Source organism: Protomyctophum parallelum (assembly GCF_964188405.1).
Source record: "Protomyctophum parallelum genome assembly, chromosome: 2".
Lineage (NCBI taxonomy): Eukaryota > Metazoa > Chordata > Actinopteri > Myctophiformes > Myctophidae > Protomyctophum > Protomyctophum parallelum.
In genome coordinates this window covers 58,906,387-58,932,350 of record NC_139699.1, presented here as the reverse complement: position 1 = coordinate 58,932,350, position 25,964 = coordinate 58,906,387, and the positions used below count along the sequence as shown (strand labels likewise).

At 42.8% G+C, this 25,964-nt stretch overlaps 1 protein-coding gene across 2 annotated transcripts in view; it reads left to right on the top strand.

The window, feature by feature from the left end:
• The window catches only part of LOC310854870 (calretinin-like), a 44,752-nt gene that overhangs the window by 3,681 nt on the left and 15,107 nt on the right, over positions 1-25,964 (top strand). Inside the window, exon 1 of one of the 2 annotated variants that reach the window (XM_083759596.1) lies at positions 23,823-23,968. The exons of the other annotated variant lie outside the window; for it this stretch is intronic. Within the exon in view, the coding sequence (XP_083615722.1) occupies positions 23,872-23,968 (97 nt within the window). The 5' untranslated portion in view covers positions 23,823-23,871. Of the gene's footprint in view, positions 1-23,822; positions 23,969-25,964 lie in introns of those variants that run through there. 2 annotated transcript variants of the gene reach the window in all.

The following is a 25,964-nucleotide window of genomic DNA, read 5'->3' as shown; positions in this document are numbered from 1 at the left end:
TTAGATGGGGACAGGTGAAATATTCATCTGTCAGCCTAATCTGTTGAAAATGACTGCATCATTCTTTATACAGTACTGTATATCTCGTTTGATGGTGGTTATTTAAGATTTTAACACTGTATTCCAAAGAGACTACTGCGTTTGCAATGCTTCCTTCAGTATCTAACCTAGAATGTGTTTACCGTATGCGATCATGCATTGATTATGGTTCCTAATGGGTTCTTCTGGGAGTTGCAGTAATGATGCATGTGGAGCAATGAAACAACAGTCTGTGGGTGGGTGAGAACAAACAGGCCAACATTCACTCTTCTTTTCTGCTTTGTTTAATTCAACGGGACGGCAAACAGAGACAAGAAAAAATGTGAACTATATTAAAAGGTTTAAAAAAACAATGGTACAGAATGGTTTAGCAGGTCTTTTGGAACAGGTGCAATAGATCAGGACCCTTTTTTTTAAAGTGCTTACACAGTCCACAAAAGTTGACCACAGATTAGAATACTTCTTATTACTAACTTATTCATTGGACATAGTCTTAAATGGTAAATGTGCATTTATATAGCGCCTTTATCCAAGGCACTTTGGGCACCAACCAGCACATCGGGAGCAATTAGGGGTTCAGTCTCTTGCTCAAGGACACTTCGGCGCTAACTCTGGGGGATTCAAACTGGCAACCTTGCGGTTACCATCCGGCCACTCTACCCCTGAGCCACCGCCGCCCAGTCTTCTCAATTCCAGCTACCTATTCATGCCGGGCTGAGCGGGCTCTGAGTTTGGGCTCTGGGAGATGAAACCCAAAGATAAATCTGGAGCACACTAAATGGTTTGATGCTACTGCATCTTCATCGGAGCGAAGACACATTAGTGTTGAAACCTTAGTCCTGACCAGCGACGGCTCCAGACAATTGTGACTGGGGGTGCTATGGAGGGGCTGGCTATTTAGAGGTGGGGCTAATGAATCATGGTTTACATAGAAGTCAGTCAATTTGGCTCCCCTGGAGCCGTCCCTGGTCCTGACCTTTAACCCCTTCTGGGTGGGAACCCCTTTTGGTGTTTTACGCATTATGTTATACTTTAGCTGTTGAAAAATAGCAGATCTACAAGCTCAGCGCGTGCCACGCTACAAGCTTGTAGATCTGCAATTTTTGAAAAATCGTGGCATAAATCAGCTAGAGTAAAGGGATCTCCTCAGTCCTCCGTGATGGATAATCCTCTTATGTCCCTTTTGTCCACAATGGAGCGTCTTTCCTTACGAAATGAAAGTAGGGCCTGCGTTTAATTTGTCTTGACTGCTAATGCATGCAGGTAGTTACTCATGGATGAAAACATGCGTGAGCACGTCTTCATACAATATCGATCAAATATTCTTTGGTGTGTTTTTATTTTTTATTTTATCTTTTAATATTTGTATGTTTTGTAGTGGTCATTAAAATGAGTAAAATGTTTGTCTTTGAACTGGCATGAAGCGTTTTGGTTCATTACCTAATTCTGATATCCAGAACAAGGTGTCTTGATGGTTAATTGGTAAAGAATATGGGATCTTCAGATGGGTCAGTAACTGTTCTGTTGGGAGAAATACAGACATTACCTTTACTTTTCTTTCATCTCAATCAGAATCTCATCCTATATGATTCCCATATTTGTGCAATTCAGGCTTCATTGGATGTTATCTAAAGCATTGTTAAAACAACAACTGAAATGTTCTTAAGAAGATTGCCGGCCGTGCACATAAAGCCGACACGTTTCGCTTCGATTAATCTGAATTCTGACCATCTGTGAATGGATCAAGATGGAATTAGATTTACTGTGGCCCTGTCAGTTGAGTTAAAAAATATGTGAACATATTTAATCTTGGCAAGTTATGGCAACCAATACTCTAATGAAGACTAGAGATCAGAAGCCTGGAGGTCTAAACCGCAAGATCTCACTTCTCTAGGTCCACTGATCATATTAAGGCAGCACACAGCACTGTGTGGCTGTGTAATTGAATTCAGGAGATAAGTGGATGACAAGTGATCTGAAGAGAGATGTGCTAAATCATGTGTTCTTTATAGGGCCTCAAACAAAGCTAATCAAAACGACATTGACCAGAGATTTCACACAGCTCAGGGATACAGTCAGTATAGGGAATGCATTATTTTGTGACAATGGGGATGCTTCTACAATTCCATTTTAAGTTGCCTTTCCCTATTATATTTTTATGATGATATAATGACTGAGAAAACTGAGCTCATCCAGGCAGGGGTTTCTCATGCATCTAACAATACAATACAATCACGGCCATTTTAAGTTACAAGACACTCTACAAGGGTATAACAAGGGGGTTGTATTGTATTGTATCCCCCCCGCATCCTCCATCAAAATCAAATTCCCTACTGGTTATAGCATAGTGGCAATTTGGTTTCCACATTCTCTTGGCGATTACAAATGTAGGTTCATCAGTCCGATTAAAAACAGAACTGATTTATTTATTACAAGCGAGTCCAAAGAGATGATTGGAACATTAAACAATCGCTGTTTCTCTTTTTAGATATAGACTTTAGACTGTTGAAATTATTTCACAAATATTGGTCAGCATTTTAACCACATGAACCCTACCTTATATCATCCCTATTCTTGGGACAAATCAGTCTGTGTGGAATAGAAGCAGACCTACATACTCTGAACATATTGCAGCGTTGTGAACAATAGGCCATTTTCAATAGGCTATTTTCGGTGATGAGAAAATAAGAAACTGATCAATGCAATGTAGAGAATGAGGGTGAGATTTGAAAGCAATCTGTGCACTTTGTTCTACAGTATGAGGTCAAGGATTGGGTCAAGTGATTGGACCATATAGTGCAAGGGGAATGCAGTCCTTCTTCGCTACAATTTATGTTTCCGCCGGTGCTCTGTCCATTTCAAATCTGTTTACACAATTCAAAAAAGTACTTGTCACCTTGTACTGTAGATGTGTTGCTGCTTGCAATTTATACAGCCACATGTGTGTTGGACCATGGATTAATTGGAACGTGCCCTGAATACATTACATTTTCATGGCATCTAAAGGAGAGAAAATGTAAATGTGGGTAATGAAAAGGATTGATATGGTCTTACCAGGGCTCGAAATTAACTTTTTTACTTGGTAGCGCTTGGTATGCATACTACTTTATTATTATATTAGAAAGCGGGGAAGACAAACTCCCAAGTTATCAGTAAACTTTAAAGTTAATGATGTATTGTGATCTAAAAAGATTAGTGATTTCCAGCCTTGTGCAGTGTAAACTCGATCTATCTTGCCAACTTTGATATGTGAGAAAGTTGATATAATCCGTTGCACCTTGTTAGCAGCCAGCATACAGTGTGCTTTCAACCCTGAAAGTGTGACACTGAATAATACAATTGCAATTTAGCTCTGAGGTTACAAACTAAGCGAATATTTATGAATATACCCTAGATTTGGATGGTTTTCAAGGAGAAGTATTCACTCTGTCACTGCATTAAGAAGCAATAACACCTAGCCAGGGGGGCAGTCAATGCACTCAGCCTGATACAGCTACAATAAGTTGCTGGTGCTGCAATTTACAGGCTGGCACAGAAGTGGCTAGATGAATTGCTGTTTGGTTAAAATGTCTGGCTTGTATATGTTTAAGAAGATGCTATTACCATTTACCACCGGAGTATTTTCTTTCTGTCCAGCACAACCACAATCCTTCGACAAAGCTTGGAACTTCAAGGGAGCTTGTTTCTGGTATTATATGATAGTGTTGTTTGTGCGTTTGTCTCAGGATTCATTCAACGTTCCTGTGATAGCTCTGTATTCCAGCACCCTGACTCGTGTCTGGGAGATCCAGTTGGGATAAAAACACATACACTACTGGGCCTGCAGTGACACACTAAACATCTGCTCTGTCACAGACTAACGAGTCTAAATGTGAAACGAGTCGCCCTGTTCTCCTCCTGCAGCTGATGTCTGTCAGCAGACCTATATTCCGAACCACAGAGGGAAGGTTAAGCTCGGTTCATACTTTGATGCACAACGGTCTTCTACCTACATGCACAAAATAGCTGTGTTGTTTTTGGCAGCAAATTTAGATTTTTGTTTTTATCGTATCTCTTCATTAGTTTTCATTTAGTCTCAGTCACATTTTAGTCACCCGGAATGTTTTAGTGTTAAGTCTAGTTTTAGTCGACTAAATGTCATCAGATTTTAGTCGACAAAATCTACAGTTGATTTAGTCGACTAAAATGTGTTTTGGCGGGCCTTGATGCCGTCGTAATGACTGTTTTTACACTTGCTGAAAATAGCCGGTTTTATTTAGTTTCCATTTAGTTTTCGTCAGTGGAAAAAGGTAGTCGACGAACATTTTTCGTCTTAGTTTTAGTCGACGAAAACAACACTGCGACCTACAAGCTCATGGTGTTGTAGGTCTACTTGGTTTGGCTCACAATGCCATGGTGCGACGGCGCATTAGAAGATGGCAAGGAAATGTCATTATGCTATAAATAGGCTTCATCTACAGTAGCTATTTCAGTTTTAAGTCTCTGGAAACGGCAAGTTGGAGGATAAAGACAACACTCTTGGGCTAATGCTCTCTTCAAAGTGGAACAGACGTTTGTTCTACATTTTATACTAGCAAAGCCTTCCGAACACCTGGTAAAATGCGGAGAGAATTTTTCTCCATTTTAAGGGAATCCATCATAGAATAGACAGTCTTTGACCATGAGATAGACTGTAGAGAAAAAACATTAAAACCTCACCATGGACGATTCCAGGCCACAAATCTTTCTTCATGGCAGGTAGATTACATCAATAAACACCAGCTACAAATTAACCTCTAACACTTAGCCTGAATTGGAATGTCAATCTTAGTCACTTCTTGGAAATATTGCAGCTTGGTTCCTGTTCTAATGGTTCATTTGATGGATTCTGAACATAAATCATGTTGAATTGTGTCATATTTATTGCTGTCTCAATATGGTCTCAGACTTTGTCTTCCTGAAATGCTAATCAGTGTTGAATATCTCTTGTATACATTGGGTGCGTTTGGAAATGCGCACCGGGAGCACACTCGCCTATTAGTTTGCATTGCACAGTGCGCTCGGTGCACTATTTCCGAACGCGCCCTCTATGTCACTGAAGATCCCTTCAACCAGCCCACCCTAGAGATACAGGTTTAGTGTCTTGCACCAACACAAGACCGACACGTTGGCTGAGCAGCACTGCAAGAATCAATTTATTTTGTTACAATGGCCCCTATAACCACTAGATAACCCTGTAAACAATTATCTGTGGAAGGAGAAAGAGGATAACATGAAATATAGGTCACGAGCTGGCCTTGAGAACCCACAAGATTGTATAGATAGAGTATGTGGGCTGCAGCTTAATCTGATTATCCACAGAGTTCCCTAATTCCAGAAGACCATTGTATTTCTGAAGAGTGACCAAGGTAGACTATAAATCCTTGTGGCAGTGGTTATCCAGTCTGTCACTGTAGATTATTATTTATTTATTTACTTTACTCATCCCATTCTGGGCGGGAACCCCTTTTGGTGTTTTAAGCATTGTTATAATTTAGCTATTGAAAAATAGCAGATCTACAAGCTCATAGCGTGGCACTCTGTGCCGCGCTATGAGCTTGTAGATCTGCTATTTTTGAAAAATCGTGAAAATGTGGTGCAAATCTTTGAATATATATTCTTTCAGAGTGAACGTTTTTGCTTCTGGGGGGGGGGGGGGTCCCTGCCTACCCGGTGTACTACCGGTACATATTTTCAGATGAGGGTCTGCGGCCAAATACAGATCAATTCTGAGGGTCCTTGAAAAAGTTTGAGTACCACTGAGAAACATAGGCTTTTCAGAAAACTGTTAGGATTTAGAAGACATTTTTTAAGAATCATCCTCAGGTCTAAATTAAAGCCTTATCCTGGGGAGAATATTCTACTAAAATGCACATTGCATTGCAACACGTTGTGAGCTTGTACTGTAGTGTGTAGATAGATCGGCTATTTTTGACCAGATGTTGTGAAGGCGCTAGATGGGGAACAGTCATGGGTTGTGAACAGACCAGAGAAGCTGAACAGAACCATTCATGGCAATACTTACTTATTTCAATTAAACTACTTTAACAAAAGAACATTAAATTGACCTCATTAATGTCGTTGAGTAAATTCCGAGGTTTATTTGCTACTACGTTTATCATTGTTTTTGGTTTCTACACCAATGCCTCCTTCAAGATTTTAAATAAATAAAATAATGAAAATAATGAGGATGATGATGATGGTGATGATACTGTTACCCAGAATAAACTTGATGGTGCACAGGATCTGAATAGAATTCATGACTCTTGGCTCCCTTAGTATAATTTCCTCTAAAGCTTTTACAAGTGACTTTTGCAGCAGGCAAATGATCAATGTGGTACCGTGGGGATGAAAGATTCCAGTAAGCAAGTTTTCCCATAGTATTCATTTACAGGATGCTGTCTGATTGGTTCAAATTGTGGACTTAAAATGCAGGCATCACATGCAACGCATCATCACCATCACCATCATCATCATCATCATAGCAGAATGTATGTGAAGTCATAATGCACTTAATTCCTTTATTGGACTAATTAAATGCTTGCAGAAGGTTCGAAAAGGGTTCGAAAAGGATACCAGGGTATGTTCCCTTTAATTAATAGCAATAAGAGGACAGAGCCATAACGTCGGATATATTACTACCTTAATTGTGTGGAGCTCTACATGCTTGTAGAGTCACACGCCTCATACATGCGGATTGAGTGACTACATTATAGCCACTCAATTCACCACATTTCTGCACGAAGAGTATGACCAGATATCACCCTTGGAGTACTTTGTGCTGATACTTATGCTGACTGGTGAGAGGTGTGATTGACCACCACTGCAGTCTCCCCTTTAACGTGAGCAAATAAATTATCAGAATCAATGGCTGATAGTTTTCCTCCAACCATTGCCAGTGTTCTCTCCCTCTTCCCCTCTCTCTCTCTCTTTCCCCCTCTCTCTGCTTGAAAGCACAGCAATAGACCTCTGTCCACCCAGCAAATTGAGTTGATTCAATATAATGAATTACTTAGGACCATTCCTCCAACCCAACCCCTCCCACTCTCATCTCACTGAAGCCTAATTACACTGATGACAAGGCTGCAGGGTGTGTGCTGTACTACTGTAGGGGTATGTGTGTTTGGGGGAGGGGCTGGGGCTATGCGTGGCTGCATGCACACACGCCTGGCTGTCACCCTGCTATGATTTAGGGATGCAGCAATCAATATTTTCTTAGCTATTATTCTATCGATTAGTTTGTTGATTTATCAAATAATCGAGAAGCCCGTTTTTTTTTAATATACTAGAGGTTCAGGACCACACATCTAGAGTTCGGCCCTCACACCACGCGGCGAACTGACTGATACCACCATTATGTTCTGTCCTTGTCCCTTTATGCCCATATCTGATGTCGTCAATATATGCCCATGGGCATGCTGATATGCCCATATGGATATCTCTGTATCTATCATTCCTTTTAGCTACACCCAGACCAGTGGGAAGTCATTGTCAGGCCCAACACACACCGGGTGCGCCACCGGAAAATAGAACAGTGGCGTATCGGAGCGTCAGGCGAGGCATGAACGCGCGTCGGACGCTGCCGGTGTGGGATAGGTTCGTTGAAAATAACGGTGTTGGGCTTCAGGCAGTGACTAAAATTGGGGAGAAAAATAAACAGAAATACGCTTGAAATACATATTTGTCCATCCATCCAGCCGGGTACAGGCTTTAGTTATAGTTACACTATTATTGGTCCGACAGTCATTAGACCGACAACCTACCTCAAACCTAACCTAACCATAACCTACAACCTACCTCAACCCTAACCTAACCGTAACCTACAACCTACCTCAACCCTAACCTAACCATAACCGCGAGCACGGGAGCAGCGCATGTTCGAGCGGCAGTCCGACATGCGTAGTTCCCGCACGTCGGACTAATGCCCTGTCGGAATTACCATCAGATCCCCATCCAGCATCTCCCAACCGCTTATCCGGAGTCGGGTCGTGGGGGCAACAGTTCCAGCAGAGAGCTCCAGACTCCCGTCTCCAGAGCAACATTAGCAGCTTCCTCCTGGGGGATCCCGAGACGTTCCCACGCCGGTGTGGAGATGTAATCCTCCCACCTGGTCCTTGGTCTGCCCCGGGTTCTCCTCCCAGTGGCACGTGCAGCGAGGACCTCCATAGGGAGACGATCGGGAGGCATCCTAACCAGATTCCCGAACCACCTAAGCTGGCTCCTTTCCCAGCGAAGAAGCAACTCTGAGTCTCTCCCGCGTGACTGAACTGCTCACCCTATCTCTAAGGGAGATGCAACTCCGAGTCTCTCCCGCGTGACTGAACTTCTCACCCTATATCTAAGGGAGATGCAACTCTGAGTCTCTCCCGCGTGACTGAACTTCTCACCCTATATCTAAGGGAGATGCCAGCCACCCGTCTGAGAAAACAAATTTTGCCTGCTTGTATCCGTCACCTTATTCTTTCACATGAAGTGGGTATTACCTTTTGTTTTCCTTTTCCTGATCCTCTGATGTATTGTGATGTTTTTTTTATATGATATTGTATTACTATTGTATTACTGTACTGTACTGTACTCACTGAAAATGAGTTGAATTACTCAGTGTAATTTTGAGAATAAATATAACTTGAATGAATGAATGAATGAATGAATGACCATAGGTGAGAGTAGGAACGAAGATTGCTCTGTAGACAGAGAGCTTTGCCTTCTGGCTCAACTCTCTTTTCGTCACAACAGTGCGGTACAGGGACAGCAATACTGCAAGACCCCGAGATACTTAAACTCCTTCACCTTGAGAACCATGGCCTCAGATTTGGAGATGCTGATTGATACATACTGTATTTATAATGACATGTTAATTACATATTTTCCACTTCATTGCCTGTGGTAATGGTAAAGAGCTGTGACAGCAAGTCACAAACGCCACCAAGAGATTTGAAAAAGCAGTGCGGTGTTGTCAGATTCCAGGCGTGTGTGTGTGTGTGTGTGTGTGTGTGTGTGTGTGTGTGTGTGCGCCACTGTAACAACTCTGAAACGTTGATTCCTGATTCCTATAATAAAATTGATGGGAGCTTAAAGAACGGTGCTGTGGACTTCCTACCTTCTTCCTGTATGTATATTTTTGTCCTGCACCCGTCAACATTTTTTTTTTTTTTTAAGATTTATTTATTGATAATGCAGATATTTACCACAATGAGTTACAGAATCATGATTTTTTTTCTTTTTTTTTTAAACAAGACAAGACAAAAAAAAAAAAAAGAAAAGACAAAAAACAGTAAAAAACAAACCCACCCCCCACCCCAACCCCAGAAAGGAAAACTACACAGCTCTCATTACTCTGTATTGTACACAACACCTCTTGACAGCAACAACTCGGATAAATACATAACAAAATAACAATATAAATAAAAACTCAAACTAAATCAACCCAGAGGAGATATTGAAGGTAGAACCTCAAAGTAGCAACACCCGTCAACATTTTTGAGATGTGAGTGGATGTTTGTTTGTTTGACATGTTGTTTCACATTGCCACTGAAGAATGGCGTACTGTTGCATCATCGGGAGGTGGTCTCAGGTGATATCATTACTGTGGGTGGGTTGTTTTTGTAAGTCAAAACTGTTTCCTGGGAGGCACCTTAATCACTCTCTGAGGAGAGGGAGAACTCACTCACTCACTTGCACCTTGGGACTTGCCTAGTAGTACCACTGAACTTATCAAAGTAACAGCACAATTTCATCTTGTGAGGTTGGCTTTTAAACCACTTACGTACGACCTATTATACTATTTGACCAATTTTGACATTCTTCACCTATAATGCCCAAAAAAGTGGGTTTTTTTTCTTTTTGCGGCTTTCGCCTTTATTTAATATTTTTTTATAGAGAGACAGACAGTATAGGCTGACAGGAAATGGGGGAGAGAGATGGGGGGGAGTGACATGCAGTAAAGACTGTCGGGATCAGGAGTCGAACCCGCGGCACACTGCCAGACTCTGGCTGCCGGCCAAGGTGCCTGGAACGCTGAGCCACGGCCCAGGCCGTTGAAAGTGGTTTTAACAGCCACCTCCACTCTGCAAAGCCAAATGATCTCATGTAGCCAGTCGCATTATGTGACTGCATTCATGCTCCATCAGTGTCTGTCAGTTACGAGCCCTATAGTGGCCGAATAATGCCGAAGTATAATCATGCTTTAATTCTGGGTGATGTAAATATACACGTATGCTGTCCCTCTAAGCCAATGGCTAGTGAATTCTTAAGTCTCATAAGTTCCTTTGATCTTGTGCAGTCTGTGTCTGGTCCCACACAAGAGCACGGGCACACATTGGACTTGGTCCTTTCATATGGTTTACCAGTTTCCAATGTTGAAATATGTGGTGCTTTCTTCTCTGACCATATGCCTGTTTTGTTTGATATGTCACTCCCATGTCACACTGTTAAACAAGCTGCACCAGCTATTAGATGCCGTATACTTAACTCTTCCACTGCCGCCCGTTTCTCGTCTGCCTTCACCAGTGCAACAGTAGGCCTACAAAGCCCAGCCAGCCCTGTGTGTATGACCACAGATGAGCTAACCACTCGCTTTGATTGCATCTGTCTTAAAGGCCTTGATACTGTTGCTCTAGGCGCCCTAAACCTAAAACTGAGCCCTGGTTGAATGACAGCACACGGAAGGTCCGAAAAGAATGCAGGCGAGCTGTACGTCAGTGGAAAAAGGATAGGCTAACGGTGTGGTTTGACATTTTGCGTGGCAGCTGGCGAAAATACCAGCAAAGTGTCAAAACTGAAAAGATGAAATACTTTTCAGATATCATTGTAACTAACTGTCACAAACCTCAGGTTTTATTTAAAACTATAAATGATATACTTGACGTCCCCCAGCCTATCTGTCTTGATGCTTCCCCTGAAAAATGTGAGCTCTTTTTACAGTTCTTTATTGACAAAGTGGCCAACATCAGGGCTAGCATCCCTACTCCGACACATGACCCTTCTACTGCTGTCACCTGCCCCAACGTTTTGAGCCATTTTGAGCCTGTATCTCTTTTTCAGCTACAGGAAATAATTTCCCAAATAAAACCAACTGGCTCCCCCTTAGACGTCCTTCCCCCTCGGCTGGCTAAAGAGACCAGTGGTGCTACAGGGCCGGATCTCCTTTTGATCATAAACCAGTGCCTGGCAGGTGATGTACCAGCTGTTTTTAAACATGCTGTGGTACAGCCGCTGCTTAAAAAGCACAACCTTGATCCTTTTGTCCTATCCAACTTTCGGCCTATTTCCAAGCTCCCATTTAATTCCAAAGTTTTGGAAAAATGTGCCCTGGCCCAACTGATGCCCCATTTGAACACACATGGCATTCTGGAAGTGTTCCAGTCCGGGTACAAAGCTCTCCACAGCACCGAGACTGCACTGTTAAGAATCTTTAATGACATCTTTTTGGCTACAGATTCCGGTGACTCTCTCATTCTGGTGCTCTTGGATCTTACCGCGGCATTTGACACTGTAGATTACAGTATCTTGCTCTCTCGTTTGGAGCACTGGGTTGGCATTAAAGGGCCAGCACTAGAGTTATTTAGATCTTACTTGTCAGGGAGAAGTTTCCGTGTCACCCTAGGGGATGCCACATCCACCACAGCATCCCTCCATTGTGGAGTGCCACAGGGCTCTATTCTTGGACCAATTCTGTTCATGTTGTATCTGCTCCCCCTAGGATCCATTTTTCGGAAACACTGTGTTTCTTTCCATTGTTACGCTGATGACAGCCAAATTTATTTGCCCCTAAAGCGTAACAATCCTGACTCTTTGAAACCACTCCTTGCTTGCCTCGAGGATGTAAAAGCATGGCTGGCTTTAAACTTCCTAAACTTCAATGACAGCAAAACTGAAGTTATGGTGTTTGGGCCCACACAAGCACATGTGTCCCCTCCTGGTGTTTTAGGCCCCCTTGAGCCCTTCTTGAAGCCTACTGCCACCAATCTAGGTTTCAAAATCGACTCTGACCTAAAGATGGACAAACAAATAAATGAAGTAGTAAGAAAGAGCTTCTTCCAGCTTAGGAGGCTATCTAAGGTTAAGTCTTGTCTATCCCGCTCTGTGTTTGAAACTGTAATTCATGCTTTCATGACTTCCCTCCTTGACTACTGTAATGCCCTGTATATTGGAGTAAACCAGGTTTCCATATCTCGATTACAGCTAGTCCAGAATGCAGCTGCTAGGTTACTTACAGGCACACGTAAGCGAGACCACATCAGCCCTGTACTAGCCTCCCTCCACTGGCTTCCTGTGCGATACAGGATTGACTTCAAAGTATTGCTCTTTGTCTTTAAGTGTCTAAATGGTTTGGCACCCATTTATTTATCTGAACTGCTGAAACCCTATGCTCCGACACGGACGCTCAGGTCCTCTGACCAGCTTCTCCTGGTGGTTCCTAAAACCAAGCTGAAGCTCAGAGGTTATCGAGCTTTTGCAGTGGCAGCTCCCAAGCTCTGGAATGAGCTGCCTCTGCACACAAGACAAGCCCCCACCCTCCAGGTGTTTAAGTCACGCCTCAAGACTTACCTTTATTCCTTGGCTTTTCCAAGCACAGTATGAGATGTTCGATGTTTAACGTGACACTGTGCATGTTGTTTGTGGTTGTTTTGTGGTTTTTAAATGAAGTTGTTTTTTAATGTTGAAGTTGTTTTTAATGTTTTACTGTAAAGCACTTTGGTACAACGTTGTTGTTTTAAAATGTGCTATATAAATAAAGATGGTATGGTATGGTAGTGCTCGTATTTGACAGATACCACAGCAATATGTGGTCGTCACTGTCCTGAGAGGTACAGTAGAGTGGCTATATACAGTATTCTAAGTAATGGAGCAAGGCACTGAACCCCTGACTGCATGCTTCCGATGAGCAGGTTTCTGCCTTGCAGGATAATCTCTGGTGTCCATGTGTGAATGAGGCGTTATTATGTATCACACCAACGTTCTAGGAAAGCCCTGGTGTGATTGGCCAGTAGTCGTTGTGATTGACAGTTCTCGTTTTTGCGACCAGTCATTACTCCTACAACTACAACCTATCTCAAACCGTCACCCTAAACGTAACCTCCCACGGGGCAGCACACCTAAACCTAACCTTAACCCATGTCTAACCAATGACTAGTCTAAACTAAGTATGCACCCCCCTAAACCTAACCCGAACGGCCTAACCTCAGTAAAACTATGCCTTCCCGGGAGCCAATCAGACACATGGTGAGGCGGGTCTACCCTAGAACGTTGGTGGGATTCATAATCGCGCGTGAATGAGATGCTGACTGTAATACACAAAGGCATCCAATTTGTTTTCTAAATGAATGACTGATTATTGGACTCCACTGGAGAGTCCTTTGGCATGGTCTGTCTTGGATGCCAGTGAGTTGGACATGTAGTATCTGTGGAAATGGCATTAGAGTTGAATCCAACTCTTGTCCTACTCCAGTCCAGATTGTACTGCTGACAGAGATGGCTGATTACTGCGATGGTACACACTGTCACTCTAATTTACACAATGCACACTCCCATTATGGCTGCTGCTCAACCGTATCAACAGTGAGCGGACAAACGTCCCTGGCAGTCAAACCCATAAAGCTCATTTAATCTACATGCACAGGCAAACACGCCCATACACTGACAATCATGCATACTAACAATCGGCTCTAATAGCTTTCATTTTTCATTTGAGCATCTAATCATGCATTGTATAATATGTGTGTTTTTGTTATTTCTTCACATTAGTACAGAATAAGTGAGCTTGTATATTATGTTACATTATGTCAGGTTTTACACAACCAGGGCTGGTAAGATTATTATTATATTCAAGTATTTGTATTGAAGTTTGCACATAGGACAGGACAGACAACAGATACATGACAACAATCACAGAACAGATACAGAACAAAACAACAACACCAGTACTCAACATTAATGTAGAGTGTAAAAGTCTGAAATGCAATGTAAAAAAAACCCCAACAATATTAATGAAATCAACTATAACTGAAATAAAATTTAAATAAAATAAAAATGAAGGCGGGGGGGGGGGGGGGGGCAATGACTACGTAGAAAATACTACCGCAAAGTAGGTTAGAAACGGTTGCCACATTTCTGAGTGGAGCCCCTGATTGTATATTTAAGTTCTTGGAGTTTGAGATGTGAGTGACATAACATCCTCCACCCAACGCTTGTGAGATGGCGACGCTGCCTTTTCCCAATTGAATGGTATCAGGCGTCTGGCAAGTAAAGAGGAGAACGCTATAGCTTCAGCCTGATGAGTTGGTATTTGTATTCCCTCTGGAGGGGCACCAAACAGCGCCGTTATTGGATTGGGATCTATAGTTGAGTTACAAATATATGAGAAGGGGGCTGGTAAGATTATAAAAATGTATTCAGTAACAAAGTACAGTAGGGTTCCAATAACTTTGTTGACATTGTCAGACCACCTCCCACTGTGCTATTTATATTGTGTTGACATACCTCATCGTACACATTGTCTAAAATAATGTTTTATTCATTAAAATAAGTCCCGGACTGTAGCTTTAACTACAGTACTTAGTTGCTAGGTTTTGAGCCAATACCTTTCCACTTCTGCCTCCGCCTAAAGGTCCCAGGGGCCACTAGCAATACTTTCTCGCTTCTTGTATGTACTAATATGTTCTTTGCAAGTGATGATGAATTCCAATGCTACACTGATAACTTAAACTGCCATCCTGTTTTATTGTTTTTATGTGTACCTTGTGTCTTTACTGTATTTTATGTGATATGTTGTCTGCCTGTTATGATGCTTTGCCGTACAACAAATCGCCCCTCGGGGACAAACAAATAAATGAACCTGAACCTGAACCTGAACCTGAAGTTCAGAAAATGTAATGAAATGCCTTCTCTGTGATTTTCTCGGTACAAGGTCACTTGCATATCTATACAGTATGTAATCGTATTCCTCACATTAATTCACACAACTTGACACGATACTGATCCAAGCACGCCCACATCCACCTAAGCTATAAAAGCCAAATGAACTATATTATACTGTATCTGTATGCATACCAATAGGGCCGGCAGCATTAGGGTCAAAGTTCAATTGATCCAACCACTGCAGTGTCAGAGACTATATTCCAGAGAGAAGCTTAATGCACAGTTGGAAGCAGGATGGTGTAAATTGCATCCTTCAATATTGAATCCCCAAGTTGAAATATATGACATGAAGTGTCACAGTATGGTAGGCTACAGTATCTGCCAAAATACCATATCATACGGTATTCCACTGTAAAAAATAATAATAATGTATACAATGTATAATAGAGCATGAGAGCTATTGTAAGTGAAACTCTCTTGCATTTGCAGGGCAACATTAAAGGAGAGACTTATGGTCTTCATACCATACGGCTGTACCATTACATCCCTACCCCCAAGCCCACCCCTTTCCCTTTACGCGCCCTTCAATGACCTTTGTCTCCCATCTGTAATCACGTACTATTATCTCTCTCCCTCTCTGTCTATGCCCTGATTGGTCTGTTGACTGTTGTCGCTGTCTGACTGTAAGGTGTGATTGAAACAGCAGATGGTTCATGTGTATTACTGGTTTATCCCTCAAGGCTACTGTATGTCGATAGAATGTGGAAGCGAGGCATTCGGCCATGACCGGCTGTGTGTGGACTCATCAGTCATAAACTGTCCTGCAATTATATTGAAATATTTTAGACTTTTACTGTATATAAATGTATATTTTCAATGTCACAACAGAGGAACAGTGTGGATTGATTGATTGATTGATTGATTGATTGATTGAATGAACATTATTTCAGAGTATGTAGAATGGGTAGCCTACATTTCAAAGGAAAGCACAAGTCAATAGAAAAACTGTTACTTGTTGAAGAAGACTGTCTCAGACTTTTACGGGGGCCAGTTTCGAATTGCAGCCTTCCGTAGGTGCCCTTTGAGAGCGGTTTTGAAGGAGTCAAGGGATTCACACGTCTTAATGGCTGTTGGTAGGGCGTTCCACATTGAATCAATTGGGGCGGTAAAGGCCCTAGTATGATTCCTTGTGGAACGCCACAGCTCACTGGGAGGGGGGGTTCCCCTCTCCCCTCCAGGTAGGATTGCATCCAGCTCACTGATGTGCTATCAAAACCAATTGCTTTTAGCTTGTTAATTCTTCCTTCTTTTTTGTGGCTTTCGCCTTTATTTTACATTTTTTTATGGAGGGATACACAGTAGGCTGACAGGAAATGGGCAGAGAGATGGGGGGTGACATGCAGTAATGGAAGAGGCTATTCACCTGTGAATCAGGTTAATTAAGCAATATTACACGAGATGGTGTTGTTTAACGTGATTATTGCCACGACAGTGATGCGCTAGGGGAACGAGACGAAGTCGAGTTCCGCAAGCATCACTGCATTTCTACAACAGTTACCCTTAAAACAAAGAAAATCACTTAATGACAGATGTAGTCACTACGACCACTTTAATGTCCAAATAAACTAGCTAGCCTAGCCACCGAGTTTGCTAGCGCTCTGGGAAAACAGAGCGGCTGAATTCTTTGTTTTGATTAGGTGGTGAACAGTGCTGGTTTGATCAACGGCTAGAAACCGTTTCAACCAATCAGATTGCTTCCTCTTAACGACCTGTTGTAGAATGAGAGACAGACAATCTGTCTGGATGTGAACTAAGCAGCACTTCACAACCACGTTTGGCATGAACTCTGGACCGTCCATCCATCTTCAACCGCTTATCCGTAGTCGGGTCGCGGGGGCAACAGCTCCACCAGAGAGCTCCAGACTTCCCTCTCCCGAGCAACATTAGTGACTTCCTCCTGGGGGATTCCGAGACGTTCCAAGGCCAGAGAGTTGATGTATTTCCTCCAACTGCGCCTTGGTCTGCCCCGGGGTCTCCTCCCAGTGGGACATGCGTCGAGGACCTCCCTAGGGAGGCGCCCGAGTGGCATCCTAACCAGATGCCCGAACCACCTCAGCTGGCTCCTTTCCAGGCGAAGGAGCAGCGGTTCTACTCCGAGTCTCTCTCGTGTGACTGAACTTCTCACCCTATCTCTAAGGGAGATGCCAGCCACCCGTCGAAGAAAACTCATTTCAGCCGCTTGTATTCGTGACCTTATTCTTTCGGTCATGACCCACACTTCATGACCATAGATGAGAGTAGGAACGAAGATTGCTCGGTAGACAGAGAGCTTTGCCTTCTGGCTCAACTCTCTTTTCGTCACAACAGTGCGGTACAGCGACTGCAATACCGCCCCTGCCGCTCCGACTCTGGACCGTGGCGTTCCAAAATGGAACTAATGCAGACCCTTCCCTCACACGGGTGCCCGTGTTTGTTCCCGAAGTACTAAGGGTCCGACAGGCATTAGTCCGACACGCTACCCCACGCTCGGGAATCATTAGTTGATTTGACCCCCCAATCCAGCCCATTGATGCAGAGTCTTTGGTCGGCCGGGGATCGAACCCCCGACCTCCAAGTTTCATGGCGGGCAGACTCTGATCTTGATTGTGACCATGAGCTTGACCTTTGACTTCCATTGCCCATCCATACACTTTTTACAGTTATCCTTATCGTTCTACTTGTGGACCTCCCTTAAATCGTAATATAATGGCGACTGGTTTGATTACAGGTGTTGTGAATGTGTGAATTGGTCTTGCACAGGTGTGATGATAACTGTCGAACTATATATGGATGTGCGAAGATGTGTTATTCAGAATTAGTGGTAAAATATAGAATAGGTCAAAATGATTGATCAGCTGTTCCTCACTGATAACTGCAAGGGACTGAAATGGGTCTCTCTGGCACATTCCAGGGATGCAGCCACTCTAGAAGGGGGTTGCTTATCTGATCTTGCTGTGAGAATGAGGTTTATGACCTGTCACAGGCAGGAAGACCTCTGAAACTCAGGTCACTGATTAAGGAACATGTCTATGTATTAGGAAGAAAGAAGTCCTTTTCATTTGAAGATGTGTTCTAGTAACCAATATTATACTGGGTTAGTAAAAGCCTAGATAAATATATATGGTTTAAACGGTCAATCTAGACAGTTGATCTAGATAAGCAACAGCTCACATGACAGAAAGTGATGTGGGCTGTTGCAAAAGGCTGTCTCAAGTGAGCAGGCAGGATGCTCAGTGCACAGGCCATAAAGGTCTGTGCTTTCTCATTGGCTGAGACAACTGTCCCTGTCGATCTGATTGGTTGCCAAAGCAACTCTCTCTGGTCTAGTACAGGAAGAATGAATCTCCAGATTCATCCTATACCATCATGATGACAGAAGCAGCAGAAAGGCCAGCGGTAATTATAATGATATGATATGTGCATTATTTCATAACTATGTATTAATGTGTAATATGATAATTAGATTGTAACCAAGTGCTATTGTGTTTCTTTTCTCCAAATCAATAATCTTGAATGGTAGATTTAAAACCACACACACATAGTTACAAGTGGCACACACATACAAAGTGGCCAATAGCCACACTTATTCAGTGGGTGGAACACCACAAACGTGGAACCACACACACATTACAAAGTGAGCATATGGAACCACAAACAAGTGGAATACCATAATTATGCACACTTACTTAATGGAACCACACAAAGTGGAATACCATGATTATGTGTCAATATAACTACACTTCTCCAAATGAGAGCAGGGTTAGGTAATAGACTTTAAGGGCGTGCTAAAGCACAAATCCAAGGTACTATTATCAGTCTGTGTGGGGAAGTTTGAACGAATGTCAATATATGTGTTTTATGTTTATGTTTAATAATGAACTAATAAAAACCCTATAAAAAGCATGTTCGATTCGTAAAATAAGGAAATTATTGAAGCATTAAACAAACCAATGTGCGTATTAAACCTTGCTAAATCTGTTGGTGGAATTCGGAATCTCACCGAAAACCGGACAGATACTCAAGCCCCTATAGACCAATTATTTGTTTACAAACATTGGGACTGGGCGCACGGTTGACTGTTTCATGTAATCAATTCCCAACAGATCTCCAAACCTGTTGTTTTGGGGAGCGCTGGTTTCAGTCCATTCAATCTCTCTTGTGTGTATTGGCTAGTGAGATGCACCCTAGGAGACATTTATACTTCAGGACATGGACAACCAGGCTCTGCTGCCGTGATCATGAGCGCACCTCCCGTTCTTATGACAGCGACTGGAGGTGTGGTTTTGAGGACAACGGTTTTGAATTGCTATTATTGTTCAAACACAACAGAAACCAAGGGATTATATATTTCAACGGCGAGAGATCACAATTAAAATCCTAATCCTAATCCTAATCCACACTGGAATAAAAACAGCATCTGAAAGTTTGATGGGGCATTTTTACAGTGCATTTAGAACTTTTCCATTGCCTATTATGAGAGGTGGTGTTCTTCTGCTGCCGTTATGCGCACGCATGCTGTTGCTTATCAGTGTATGAATGTGTGTGTGAATGGGTGAATGTAATGCACAATCTATGCAAAGCGCCTTGCATAAAGGCGCTATATAAATGCACCATTTACCATATATATATATATTAAACGGAAGGCATCGGTACAAGAGGGTAAAGTTGCTGTTTTTCTGTATGGGGATTACGGATCGGAAATCACGAGGACCCCCTCAAACACGACATGATGCACCTCAAGGGGCTTATCCTCTAAATACATTAGAGTAATAATTATCATACTTGCTAAATGTACTGTATTTACACAGCATTAGATGTGCGTGTTCATGAACACTCGCTGTCACTCGATGTTATGCATTCTCAATTCCCTCATATATATATATATATATATATATATATATACACACACACACACACACACACACACACTGTATGTTAACACCCATGTCATAGATGTCATGGTACAGTTATGTGCCAAGACTAATAATAGTAGGCTACAGCATTAGGATTTTATTTACTTTTACTTCTTTTTTTTTTAAGGACAATCCAATGCATTTACTTTATGTCTTGGCTTGATATGAGGTTAAAGCTCCAATCTCGCATGCATTTCAATTCGTAAAGTAGCTAGTATAGATTTTATGGTGATTTAACATTGCCATTGGCTTTCAGGCTATCTCAAATCGTGCCTCTTAGTCTTAGACCCCATGACTCAGCACTTTTGGTGAATATGCTGTCCTAAACTGGCATCACTTTTTTTGTGTTAACAAAGAGCAGCTCCATTCTGTTGTAAATCAGTGCCTGGAGGAGGAATGGGAAGGCACTAAGGCAGGGAAGCTGTTTTGGCCATATGGAACAACACTGTAGAAAATGCATACACATCTGCCAAAAACGACGATCTCTTAGGATTAACACCAAATATTGCAGTCGATACTTTTACATACTGTATTAAACCTATGATGGAGTATACAATGAAATCATCCATGTACTTTTCAGGTTCACTTGGTTACATTTGTAGGCCACACTCTGAGAGTTACAAATTGAATTACACTGAGGAGTTTACTCTGTATAGTTGATTTGGCATCATGGAAGGGATGGAGAGATTCAAAGGAAGAAAACATGTTTACTTCAATTGTGAGAAGCTGTACTGAAAGTGGTGTATACACATTGTCGCACTGTTTATTTAAAAAGAAGAGCTGTGCATTTGTTTCATTTGAAAAAGCTGTGGAAACACATGCCACACATGTATCAGAATAAGTTAATCAGAGTTCAATAGGTAAGAATCTTCAGTTAATTTAAAGTGTGTCTGAAAACCATCCTCAAAATCGTTCTTCTCTCCTCACTTACCTCATACATGTCCCTATGCGTGTGAATCACCTGTGTTTCTGCCATTGCATGGCAGGCACCCAGAATGAGAGTGGCATGCTCAAATAAAGCCCTCTTCCAATCAGCAAATGTCAATTTTAAATTTATAGTCCTCCTGAACTAGATCAAAGTACTTTCATATTAAGGGAAGACTTGGGAAAATCCCCAGAACATTAGCCCTGCAGGTGGCACAGCACAGTGCTAATGTTCCTGTGTCCACCTAATTGATAATTGATATTTACTTACCTGTGTAGTGAAATAGATTTATAGGCTTATGTGACGTGGGTTATGTGGGGTTTAGAAGTGTTGCATGTTTGACCGGTAACATGGTAGAGTCTAGCTGCCCTGATTGTTTCAGCTGCCTTTAAAAGGCTGCCAGGAAGCACACACACACACACACACACACACACTCAGTGTTAGATTCAGTGAGAGGCCATGGTGGAGCTGCACACCAACATGTCCTATCTGTTTGCTGTTTGTGTCACGCCATTTCCCATGCTGTAACCTTCTTTTGGGAAAACATCACGGTGTGGCTGCATTTTACCTCCTGGCTCTGTGCTCATTTCCAGCCGCTTATTGGGCCGAAGAATTGGGTCAGAGGTTCGTCATTGGCATGCATCCGCAGGGAGTGTGTGTGTGCGCACAGTTTGGCATCGGCCGGGCCAACTGTGCCGGAGATTAGCTGTTCCGGAACGGACGGACATACGGACGGAGTGCAATTAACATAATCTCCCCATTCCTTGTACGCCTGGTGGAGACAATAATACACAGCAGGGAGGTTCAAGCAGCCTTAGTGTTTCTGAGGCATGCGTCTGTGAAGTCCGGATTTAGGAAATGTCTAGCACGTCTTTGTCATGCACATCACGCCTAAAAGTGTGAACGTGGTGATATAGGCTATTTCCCTCTATTCTGTTCGACTTTGTAACTTCAATTCATTGTTTTAAGTGTGTGCGCGTGTGTCACACGTGCTTGCGTGTGCTGTAAACCTATTTATGTATGTGCACCGTGTGTGCGTGATCATGTCCATGACACATTTCCATTGACAGTTGATCACATTTCATGCATTATCATCTTTTTGTTTATTATTATAAACATAATATTTTATTATTATTATTATTATTATGCTCTGACCCTCCATTATTCATTCCATCACCCTCTCTCACCATTTCTCTGAGTGCTCAGTGCATTGGGGAGATACAGTATATATACAGTATACAGTATGTATGCTGTATATAGAAATAAACTGCTGTAATTATTATTCATGCAGCAAGGGTGTTACTGGACGAGCGTTCCTCATAAGAGCTCTCTTTCAACATACACACTACACACTACACACCATGACACATTCTCTTAGCTTCCACTCCAAATAATTCTCTCTCTCTCTCTCCCTCCCTCCCTCTTTTCATTTCTCAGTAGTGCAATCAACACAACACTGCCAGGTGGAGATAAAACGCTTTATTCCCCCTCTTTCTCCTCTTCCACTGAACCCTTTCCGCCGCCCTTACACAGTAGCTAAAACCCAGAGTCTTCATTCAACTCTGAATGTTGAAGAAATAAGGACCCGTATGGGGTCCAGATGTTGTATTAAACTCCCTTCATAAAATAAATAAATAATAATAATAATAAATACAGAGAAGGGGGAATATGTGTATGAGGGGCACTAAAGACAGTCGTATGGGGGATGTGTGGATTTCCTCCAGTGAGAAAGGGGGTGTATGGGTGATTTAGTAGCTGCACCACAGAGCCTTACCGATTACTGATAGGATTTGTGCCAACTATGGCTAAGAAGACGGAAAGCTCTTCAAACCCTGCTGACTGGGAAGAATGGGGGAGAATGAAGCATGAAGGAGGGAGGAGATGGAAGTGAAGGAATGCTGGGATATAGATGGCGGTGTACTATGCAGTGTCCTCTCATCTCCATATGAATGTAATATAATACGTTATAACTGGTACTATATCAACGGTGAGAATAGACGGGACCTGTCAGAAACATGGTCTCACTCATGCGCCACACACTCCGCGTGCAATGATTGCACTCAATTCAATTCAGTTTCAAAGGGCTTTATTGGCATGAGAAAACATACACGTTTACATTGTCAAAGCAAAAAGTGGGACAAACACAATCACAACAAAATGTATACAATTGAAAGTTAGAATATCCAATAGAATCATCTATGTACCGAGGTCACTCGATGTAGATGCAGGGATACACACAGTAGTCTTTAAGGTGGTTGTGTTCCATTTGATATCCTTCTCCTATCACAGCAGCTCACCAATCTTGCTGCTGTGTTTGCACATTGTTGTACTTCGCCCAGCAGATATGGGATTTTTTTTACTCATGTTTTCAAACTCCTTGGGTGATTGTAATCTGTCGGAAGTACAGTATGTGTCTCTGATGTCTTGGTACAGTGGATAGAAAATGTAGTTCGGTTTCCACTTCATTTTGTGTGCAGTGAGTGGGTGCATAGTCATGTTTTCTCTCACGCACGCTGCGCACGCACGCGTGCACTCTGTGACACACGCACATACACTGTGACACACATGCACTCGCGCACCGCTAGCACACACAGAGGGAGGGAGAGAGACTCAGAGATATGAAGGGTCTGAGATTGTGGCCTGTTTTATAAAGCAGAGACTAGTTCAACAACACATTTTCCCCACTCATGACAGCAAAATGTTCTCGGACCAAATGATTCTATCAGCATTGTTTCAGTCAGCAACACAGCACAGTTAATGTCGACTCATCTGGAAGCCTGAGTGCCGCTGAGAGAATCAAGCACCCCCCCCCCCCCCCCCCCCCCCTTGAGAAGAGTGATTGGTCTCTCCTCAGCATCTCCTGTAAAGCTCTTGGCGGTATCTGCATGCCTTCAACAGACACGCCCCCTTTGGCCAGCAGGGGAATTGCAGGCGCCGCGGGGGGTTTAAAAGCACCGACTGAAACCCTGCCGAGCGACAGTTGTGAAGGAGCTCTGGACTGGGAACTGACTGAACTCGGGATTAGCACCCATATATACACACCACCCAACCCAGAGGCAGGAACGAACGGACGGAAGGATGGCAACTCAGGCACAGCAGCAACCCCCACATCTTCACCTGGCAGAGCTCACCGCTGCGCAATTCCTTGACATTTGGCAACATTTCGACTCAGACGGTCAGTAAAAAAAACTTTAACTGGAGAGTGAGCGAGACAGGACAGCTATGGTTTTGAAACTTTTAATAATGATGATGAGAGTGTGATCACTTTAATTATTAATTATTATTAATTATTAAAATTTTAGCCTTTTTTTCTCGCTTTTTCCAATTTCCCCCCTCTTCTATGGAAGAGAATTTTTCAATCTGGCTCCGGCTATTCTGATAGTATAATCGATATTCTTTTGTCCATTTGGAATTTGTCTTCAGCTATATATCCTAATCCTATACTTGATGGTAGGCCTATATATTCGTAGTTAATGCACTTTAGGCTAGATAGAATCCTAGATGCATTAAAGCAGTCAAAAACTAGTCCGAGCCTAAATGTTCCTCAAATTTCTATGTTGGATAGGGGCCGGGCAAGCCACTATTTCAAAATAATAAAATAATCGTGCAGACAAAACTCAAGCCGTTTTGTCCGTCTCAATTGCATAGGTCAACACATTTCATCTGAATTTCTAAATCACCCTAGTTGTTAATTTAGTTGCTAATCTAGTAGCCTAGAGTCCTAGACTATTGTCGTGTCTCCTGACTCCTGGCCCGTGTTGTTGAGACTTGGGATGATGATATGTAGGCTATATCAATCGGAGCGTCAAGAAAGCTTTTGACGGCGGTATGTATAATGTGAATGTCGGTTTAAATGGACTTGGGGCGCGCAGCAGCGCGCATTGAGCGCACTAAGGGCTTGCTGAAGTTGCTGAGATGGAGACAGACTCATACTGGCTCAGAGTCGAAGTCACCATAAGTCATGATAGTCTAGAAGATCAAATGTGTCCGCTAGCTTTTTCTGAAAACTTTTCTTATGTGACCATATATATATTAGTAATTATTAATTGTAGTAGCCCCGGCCATTCCCAAACGTTTCCATACAGGACCCTTTCCCGGGTTCCCCCCTATAGCCTCTTTTTTTGAGTGGTGGAACAGCAATATCCGTGATGTTCACTATTATGTGTTGGTTAATGAGCACCAGTTTGAGTATCAGTAGGGTACCAGTAGGGGCGCTGTTTGCCAGAAACAGAGAGAGGGAGACAGTGCTGCACTGTTGCCTGCTAATGAGAGAGAGAGGGGGGGGGGGGGGGGGGAGGGGAGTTGCACCACTCGGTTCACACGGGTGTGTGCAATTTGAAACTCGAAGACAATTATGACATGCTCCAAATATAGGTATCGGCCTATACCAGGTTGAAAATGGACAAATTGTATATGTGTGTGTGTGTGTGTGTGTGTGTGTGTGTGTGTGTGTGTGTGTGTGTGTGTGTGTGTGTGTGTGTGCGTGCGTGCGTGTGGTGGGCAGGATCTGGCCTCCAGAACACCAGCCGTGTTCTGCATGTGGCATCATGAAATGCAAATTGTCTTTTTTTTTTTAAGGTTCGAGTAGCCCTCCCTATTCAAACCTAACCTGAATGAATATGTATTTGCTTTAATGCTTGGCCATCGTTTGATGTGGTAATCAGCCTATATAGGTCTATATATATGTGTGTGTGTGTGTGTGTGTGTGTGTGTGTGTGTGTGTGTGTGTGTGTGTGTGTGTGTGTGTGTGTGTGTGTGTGTGTGTGTGTGTGTGTGTGTGTGTGTGGCATGATGCTGCTGACCCGACTGAATAACTGCTAACTTGCATAACATCTTCAGAGGGACACTTCAGAAGATTGAAGCAAAGGGCAGCCAATCACCCTCTCTGCTGATCGTATGACCCGCTGCAGCTTGACCTTGTCCTTGGCCGCTGCAGCGGCGGAACCAAACAGTGATGGCGAGGGTGATGATGGACTCTATGATGGCAGTATAGAAGTTAACCAGCAAGGTTCTTGGGAGGTGGAATTTCCTCAGCTGTCTCAGAATAACCAGTCTCTTCTGGGCCTTTTTTGTGAGGGTGTCGATGTTGGGCCCCCGACTTCAGCTCCCGAGAGACTGTCACCCCGAGGAAGCGGCATGACTCCACTGTTGTGACTGGAGTGCCTCCCAAT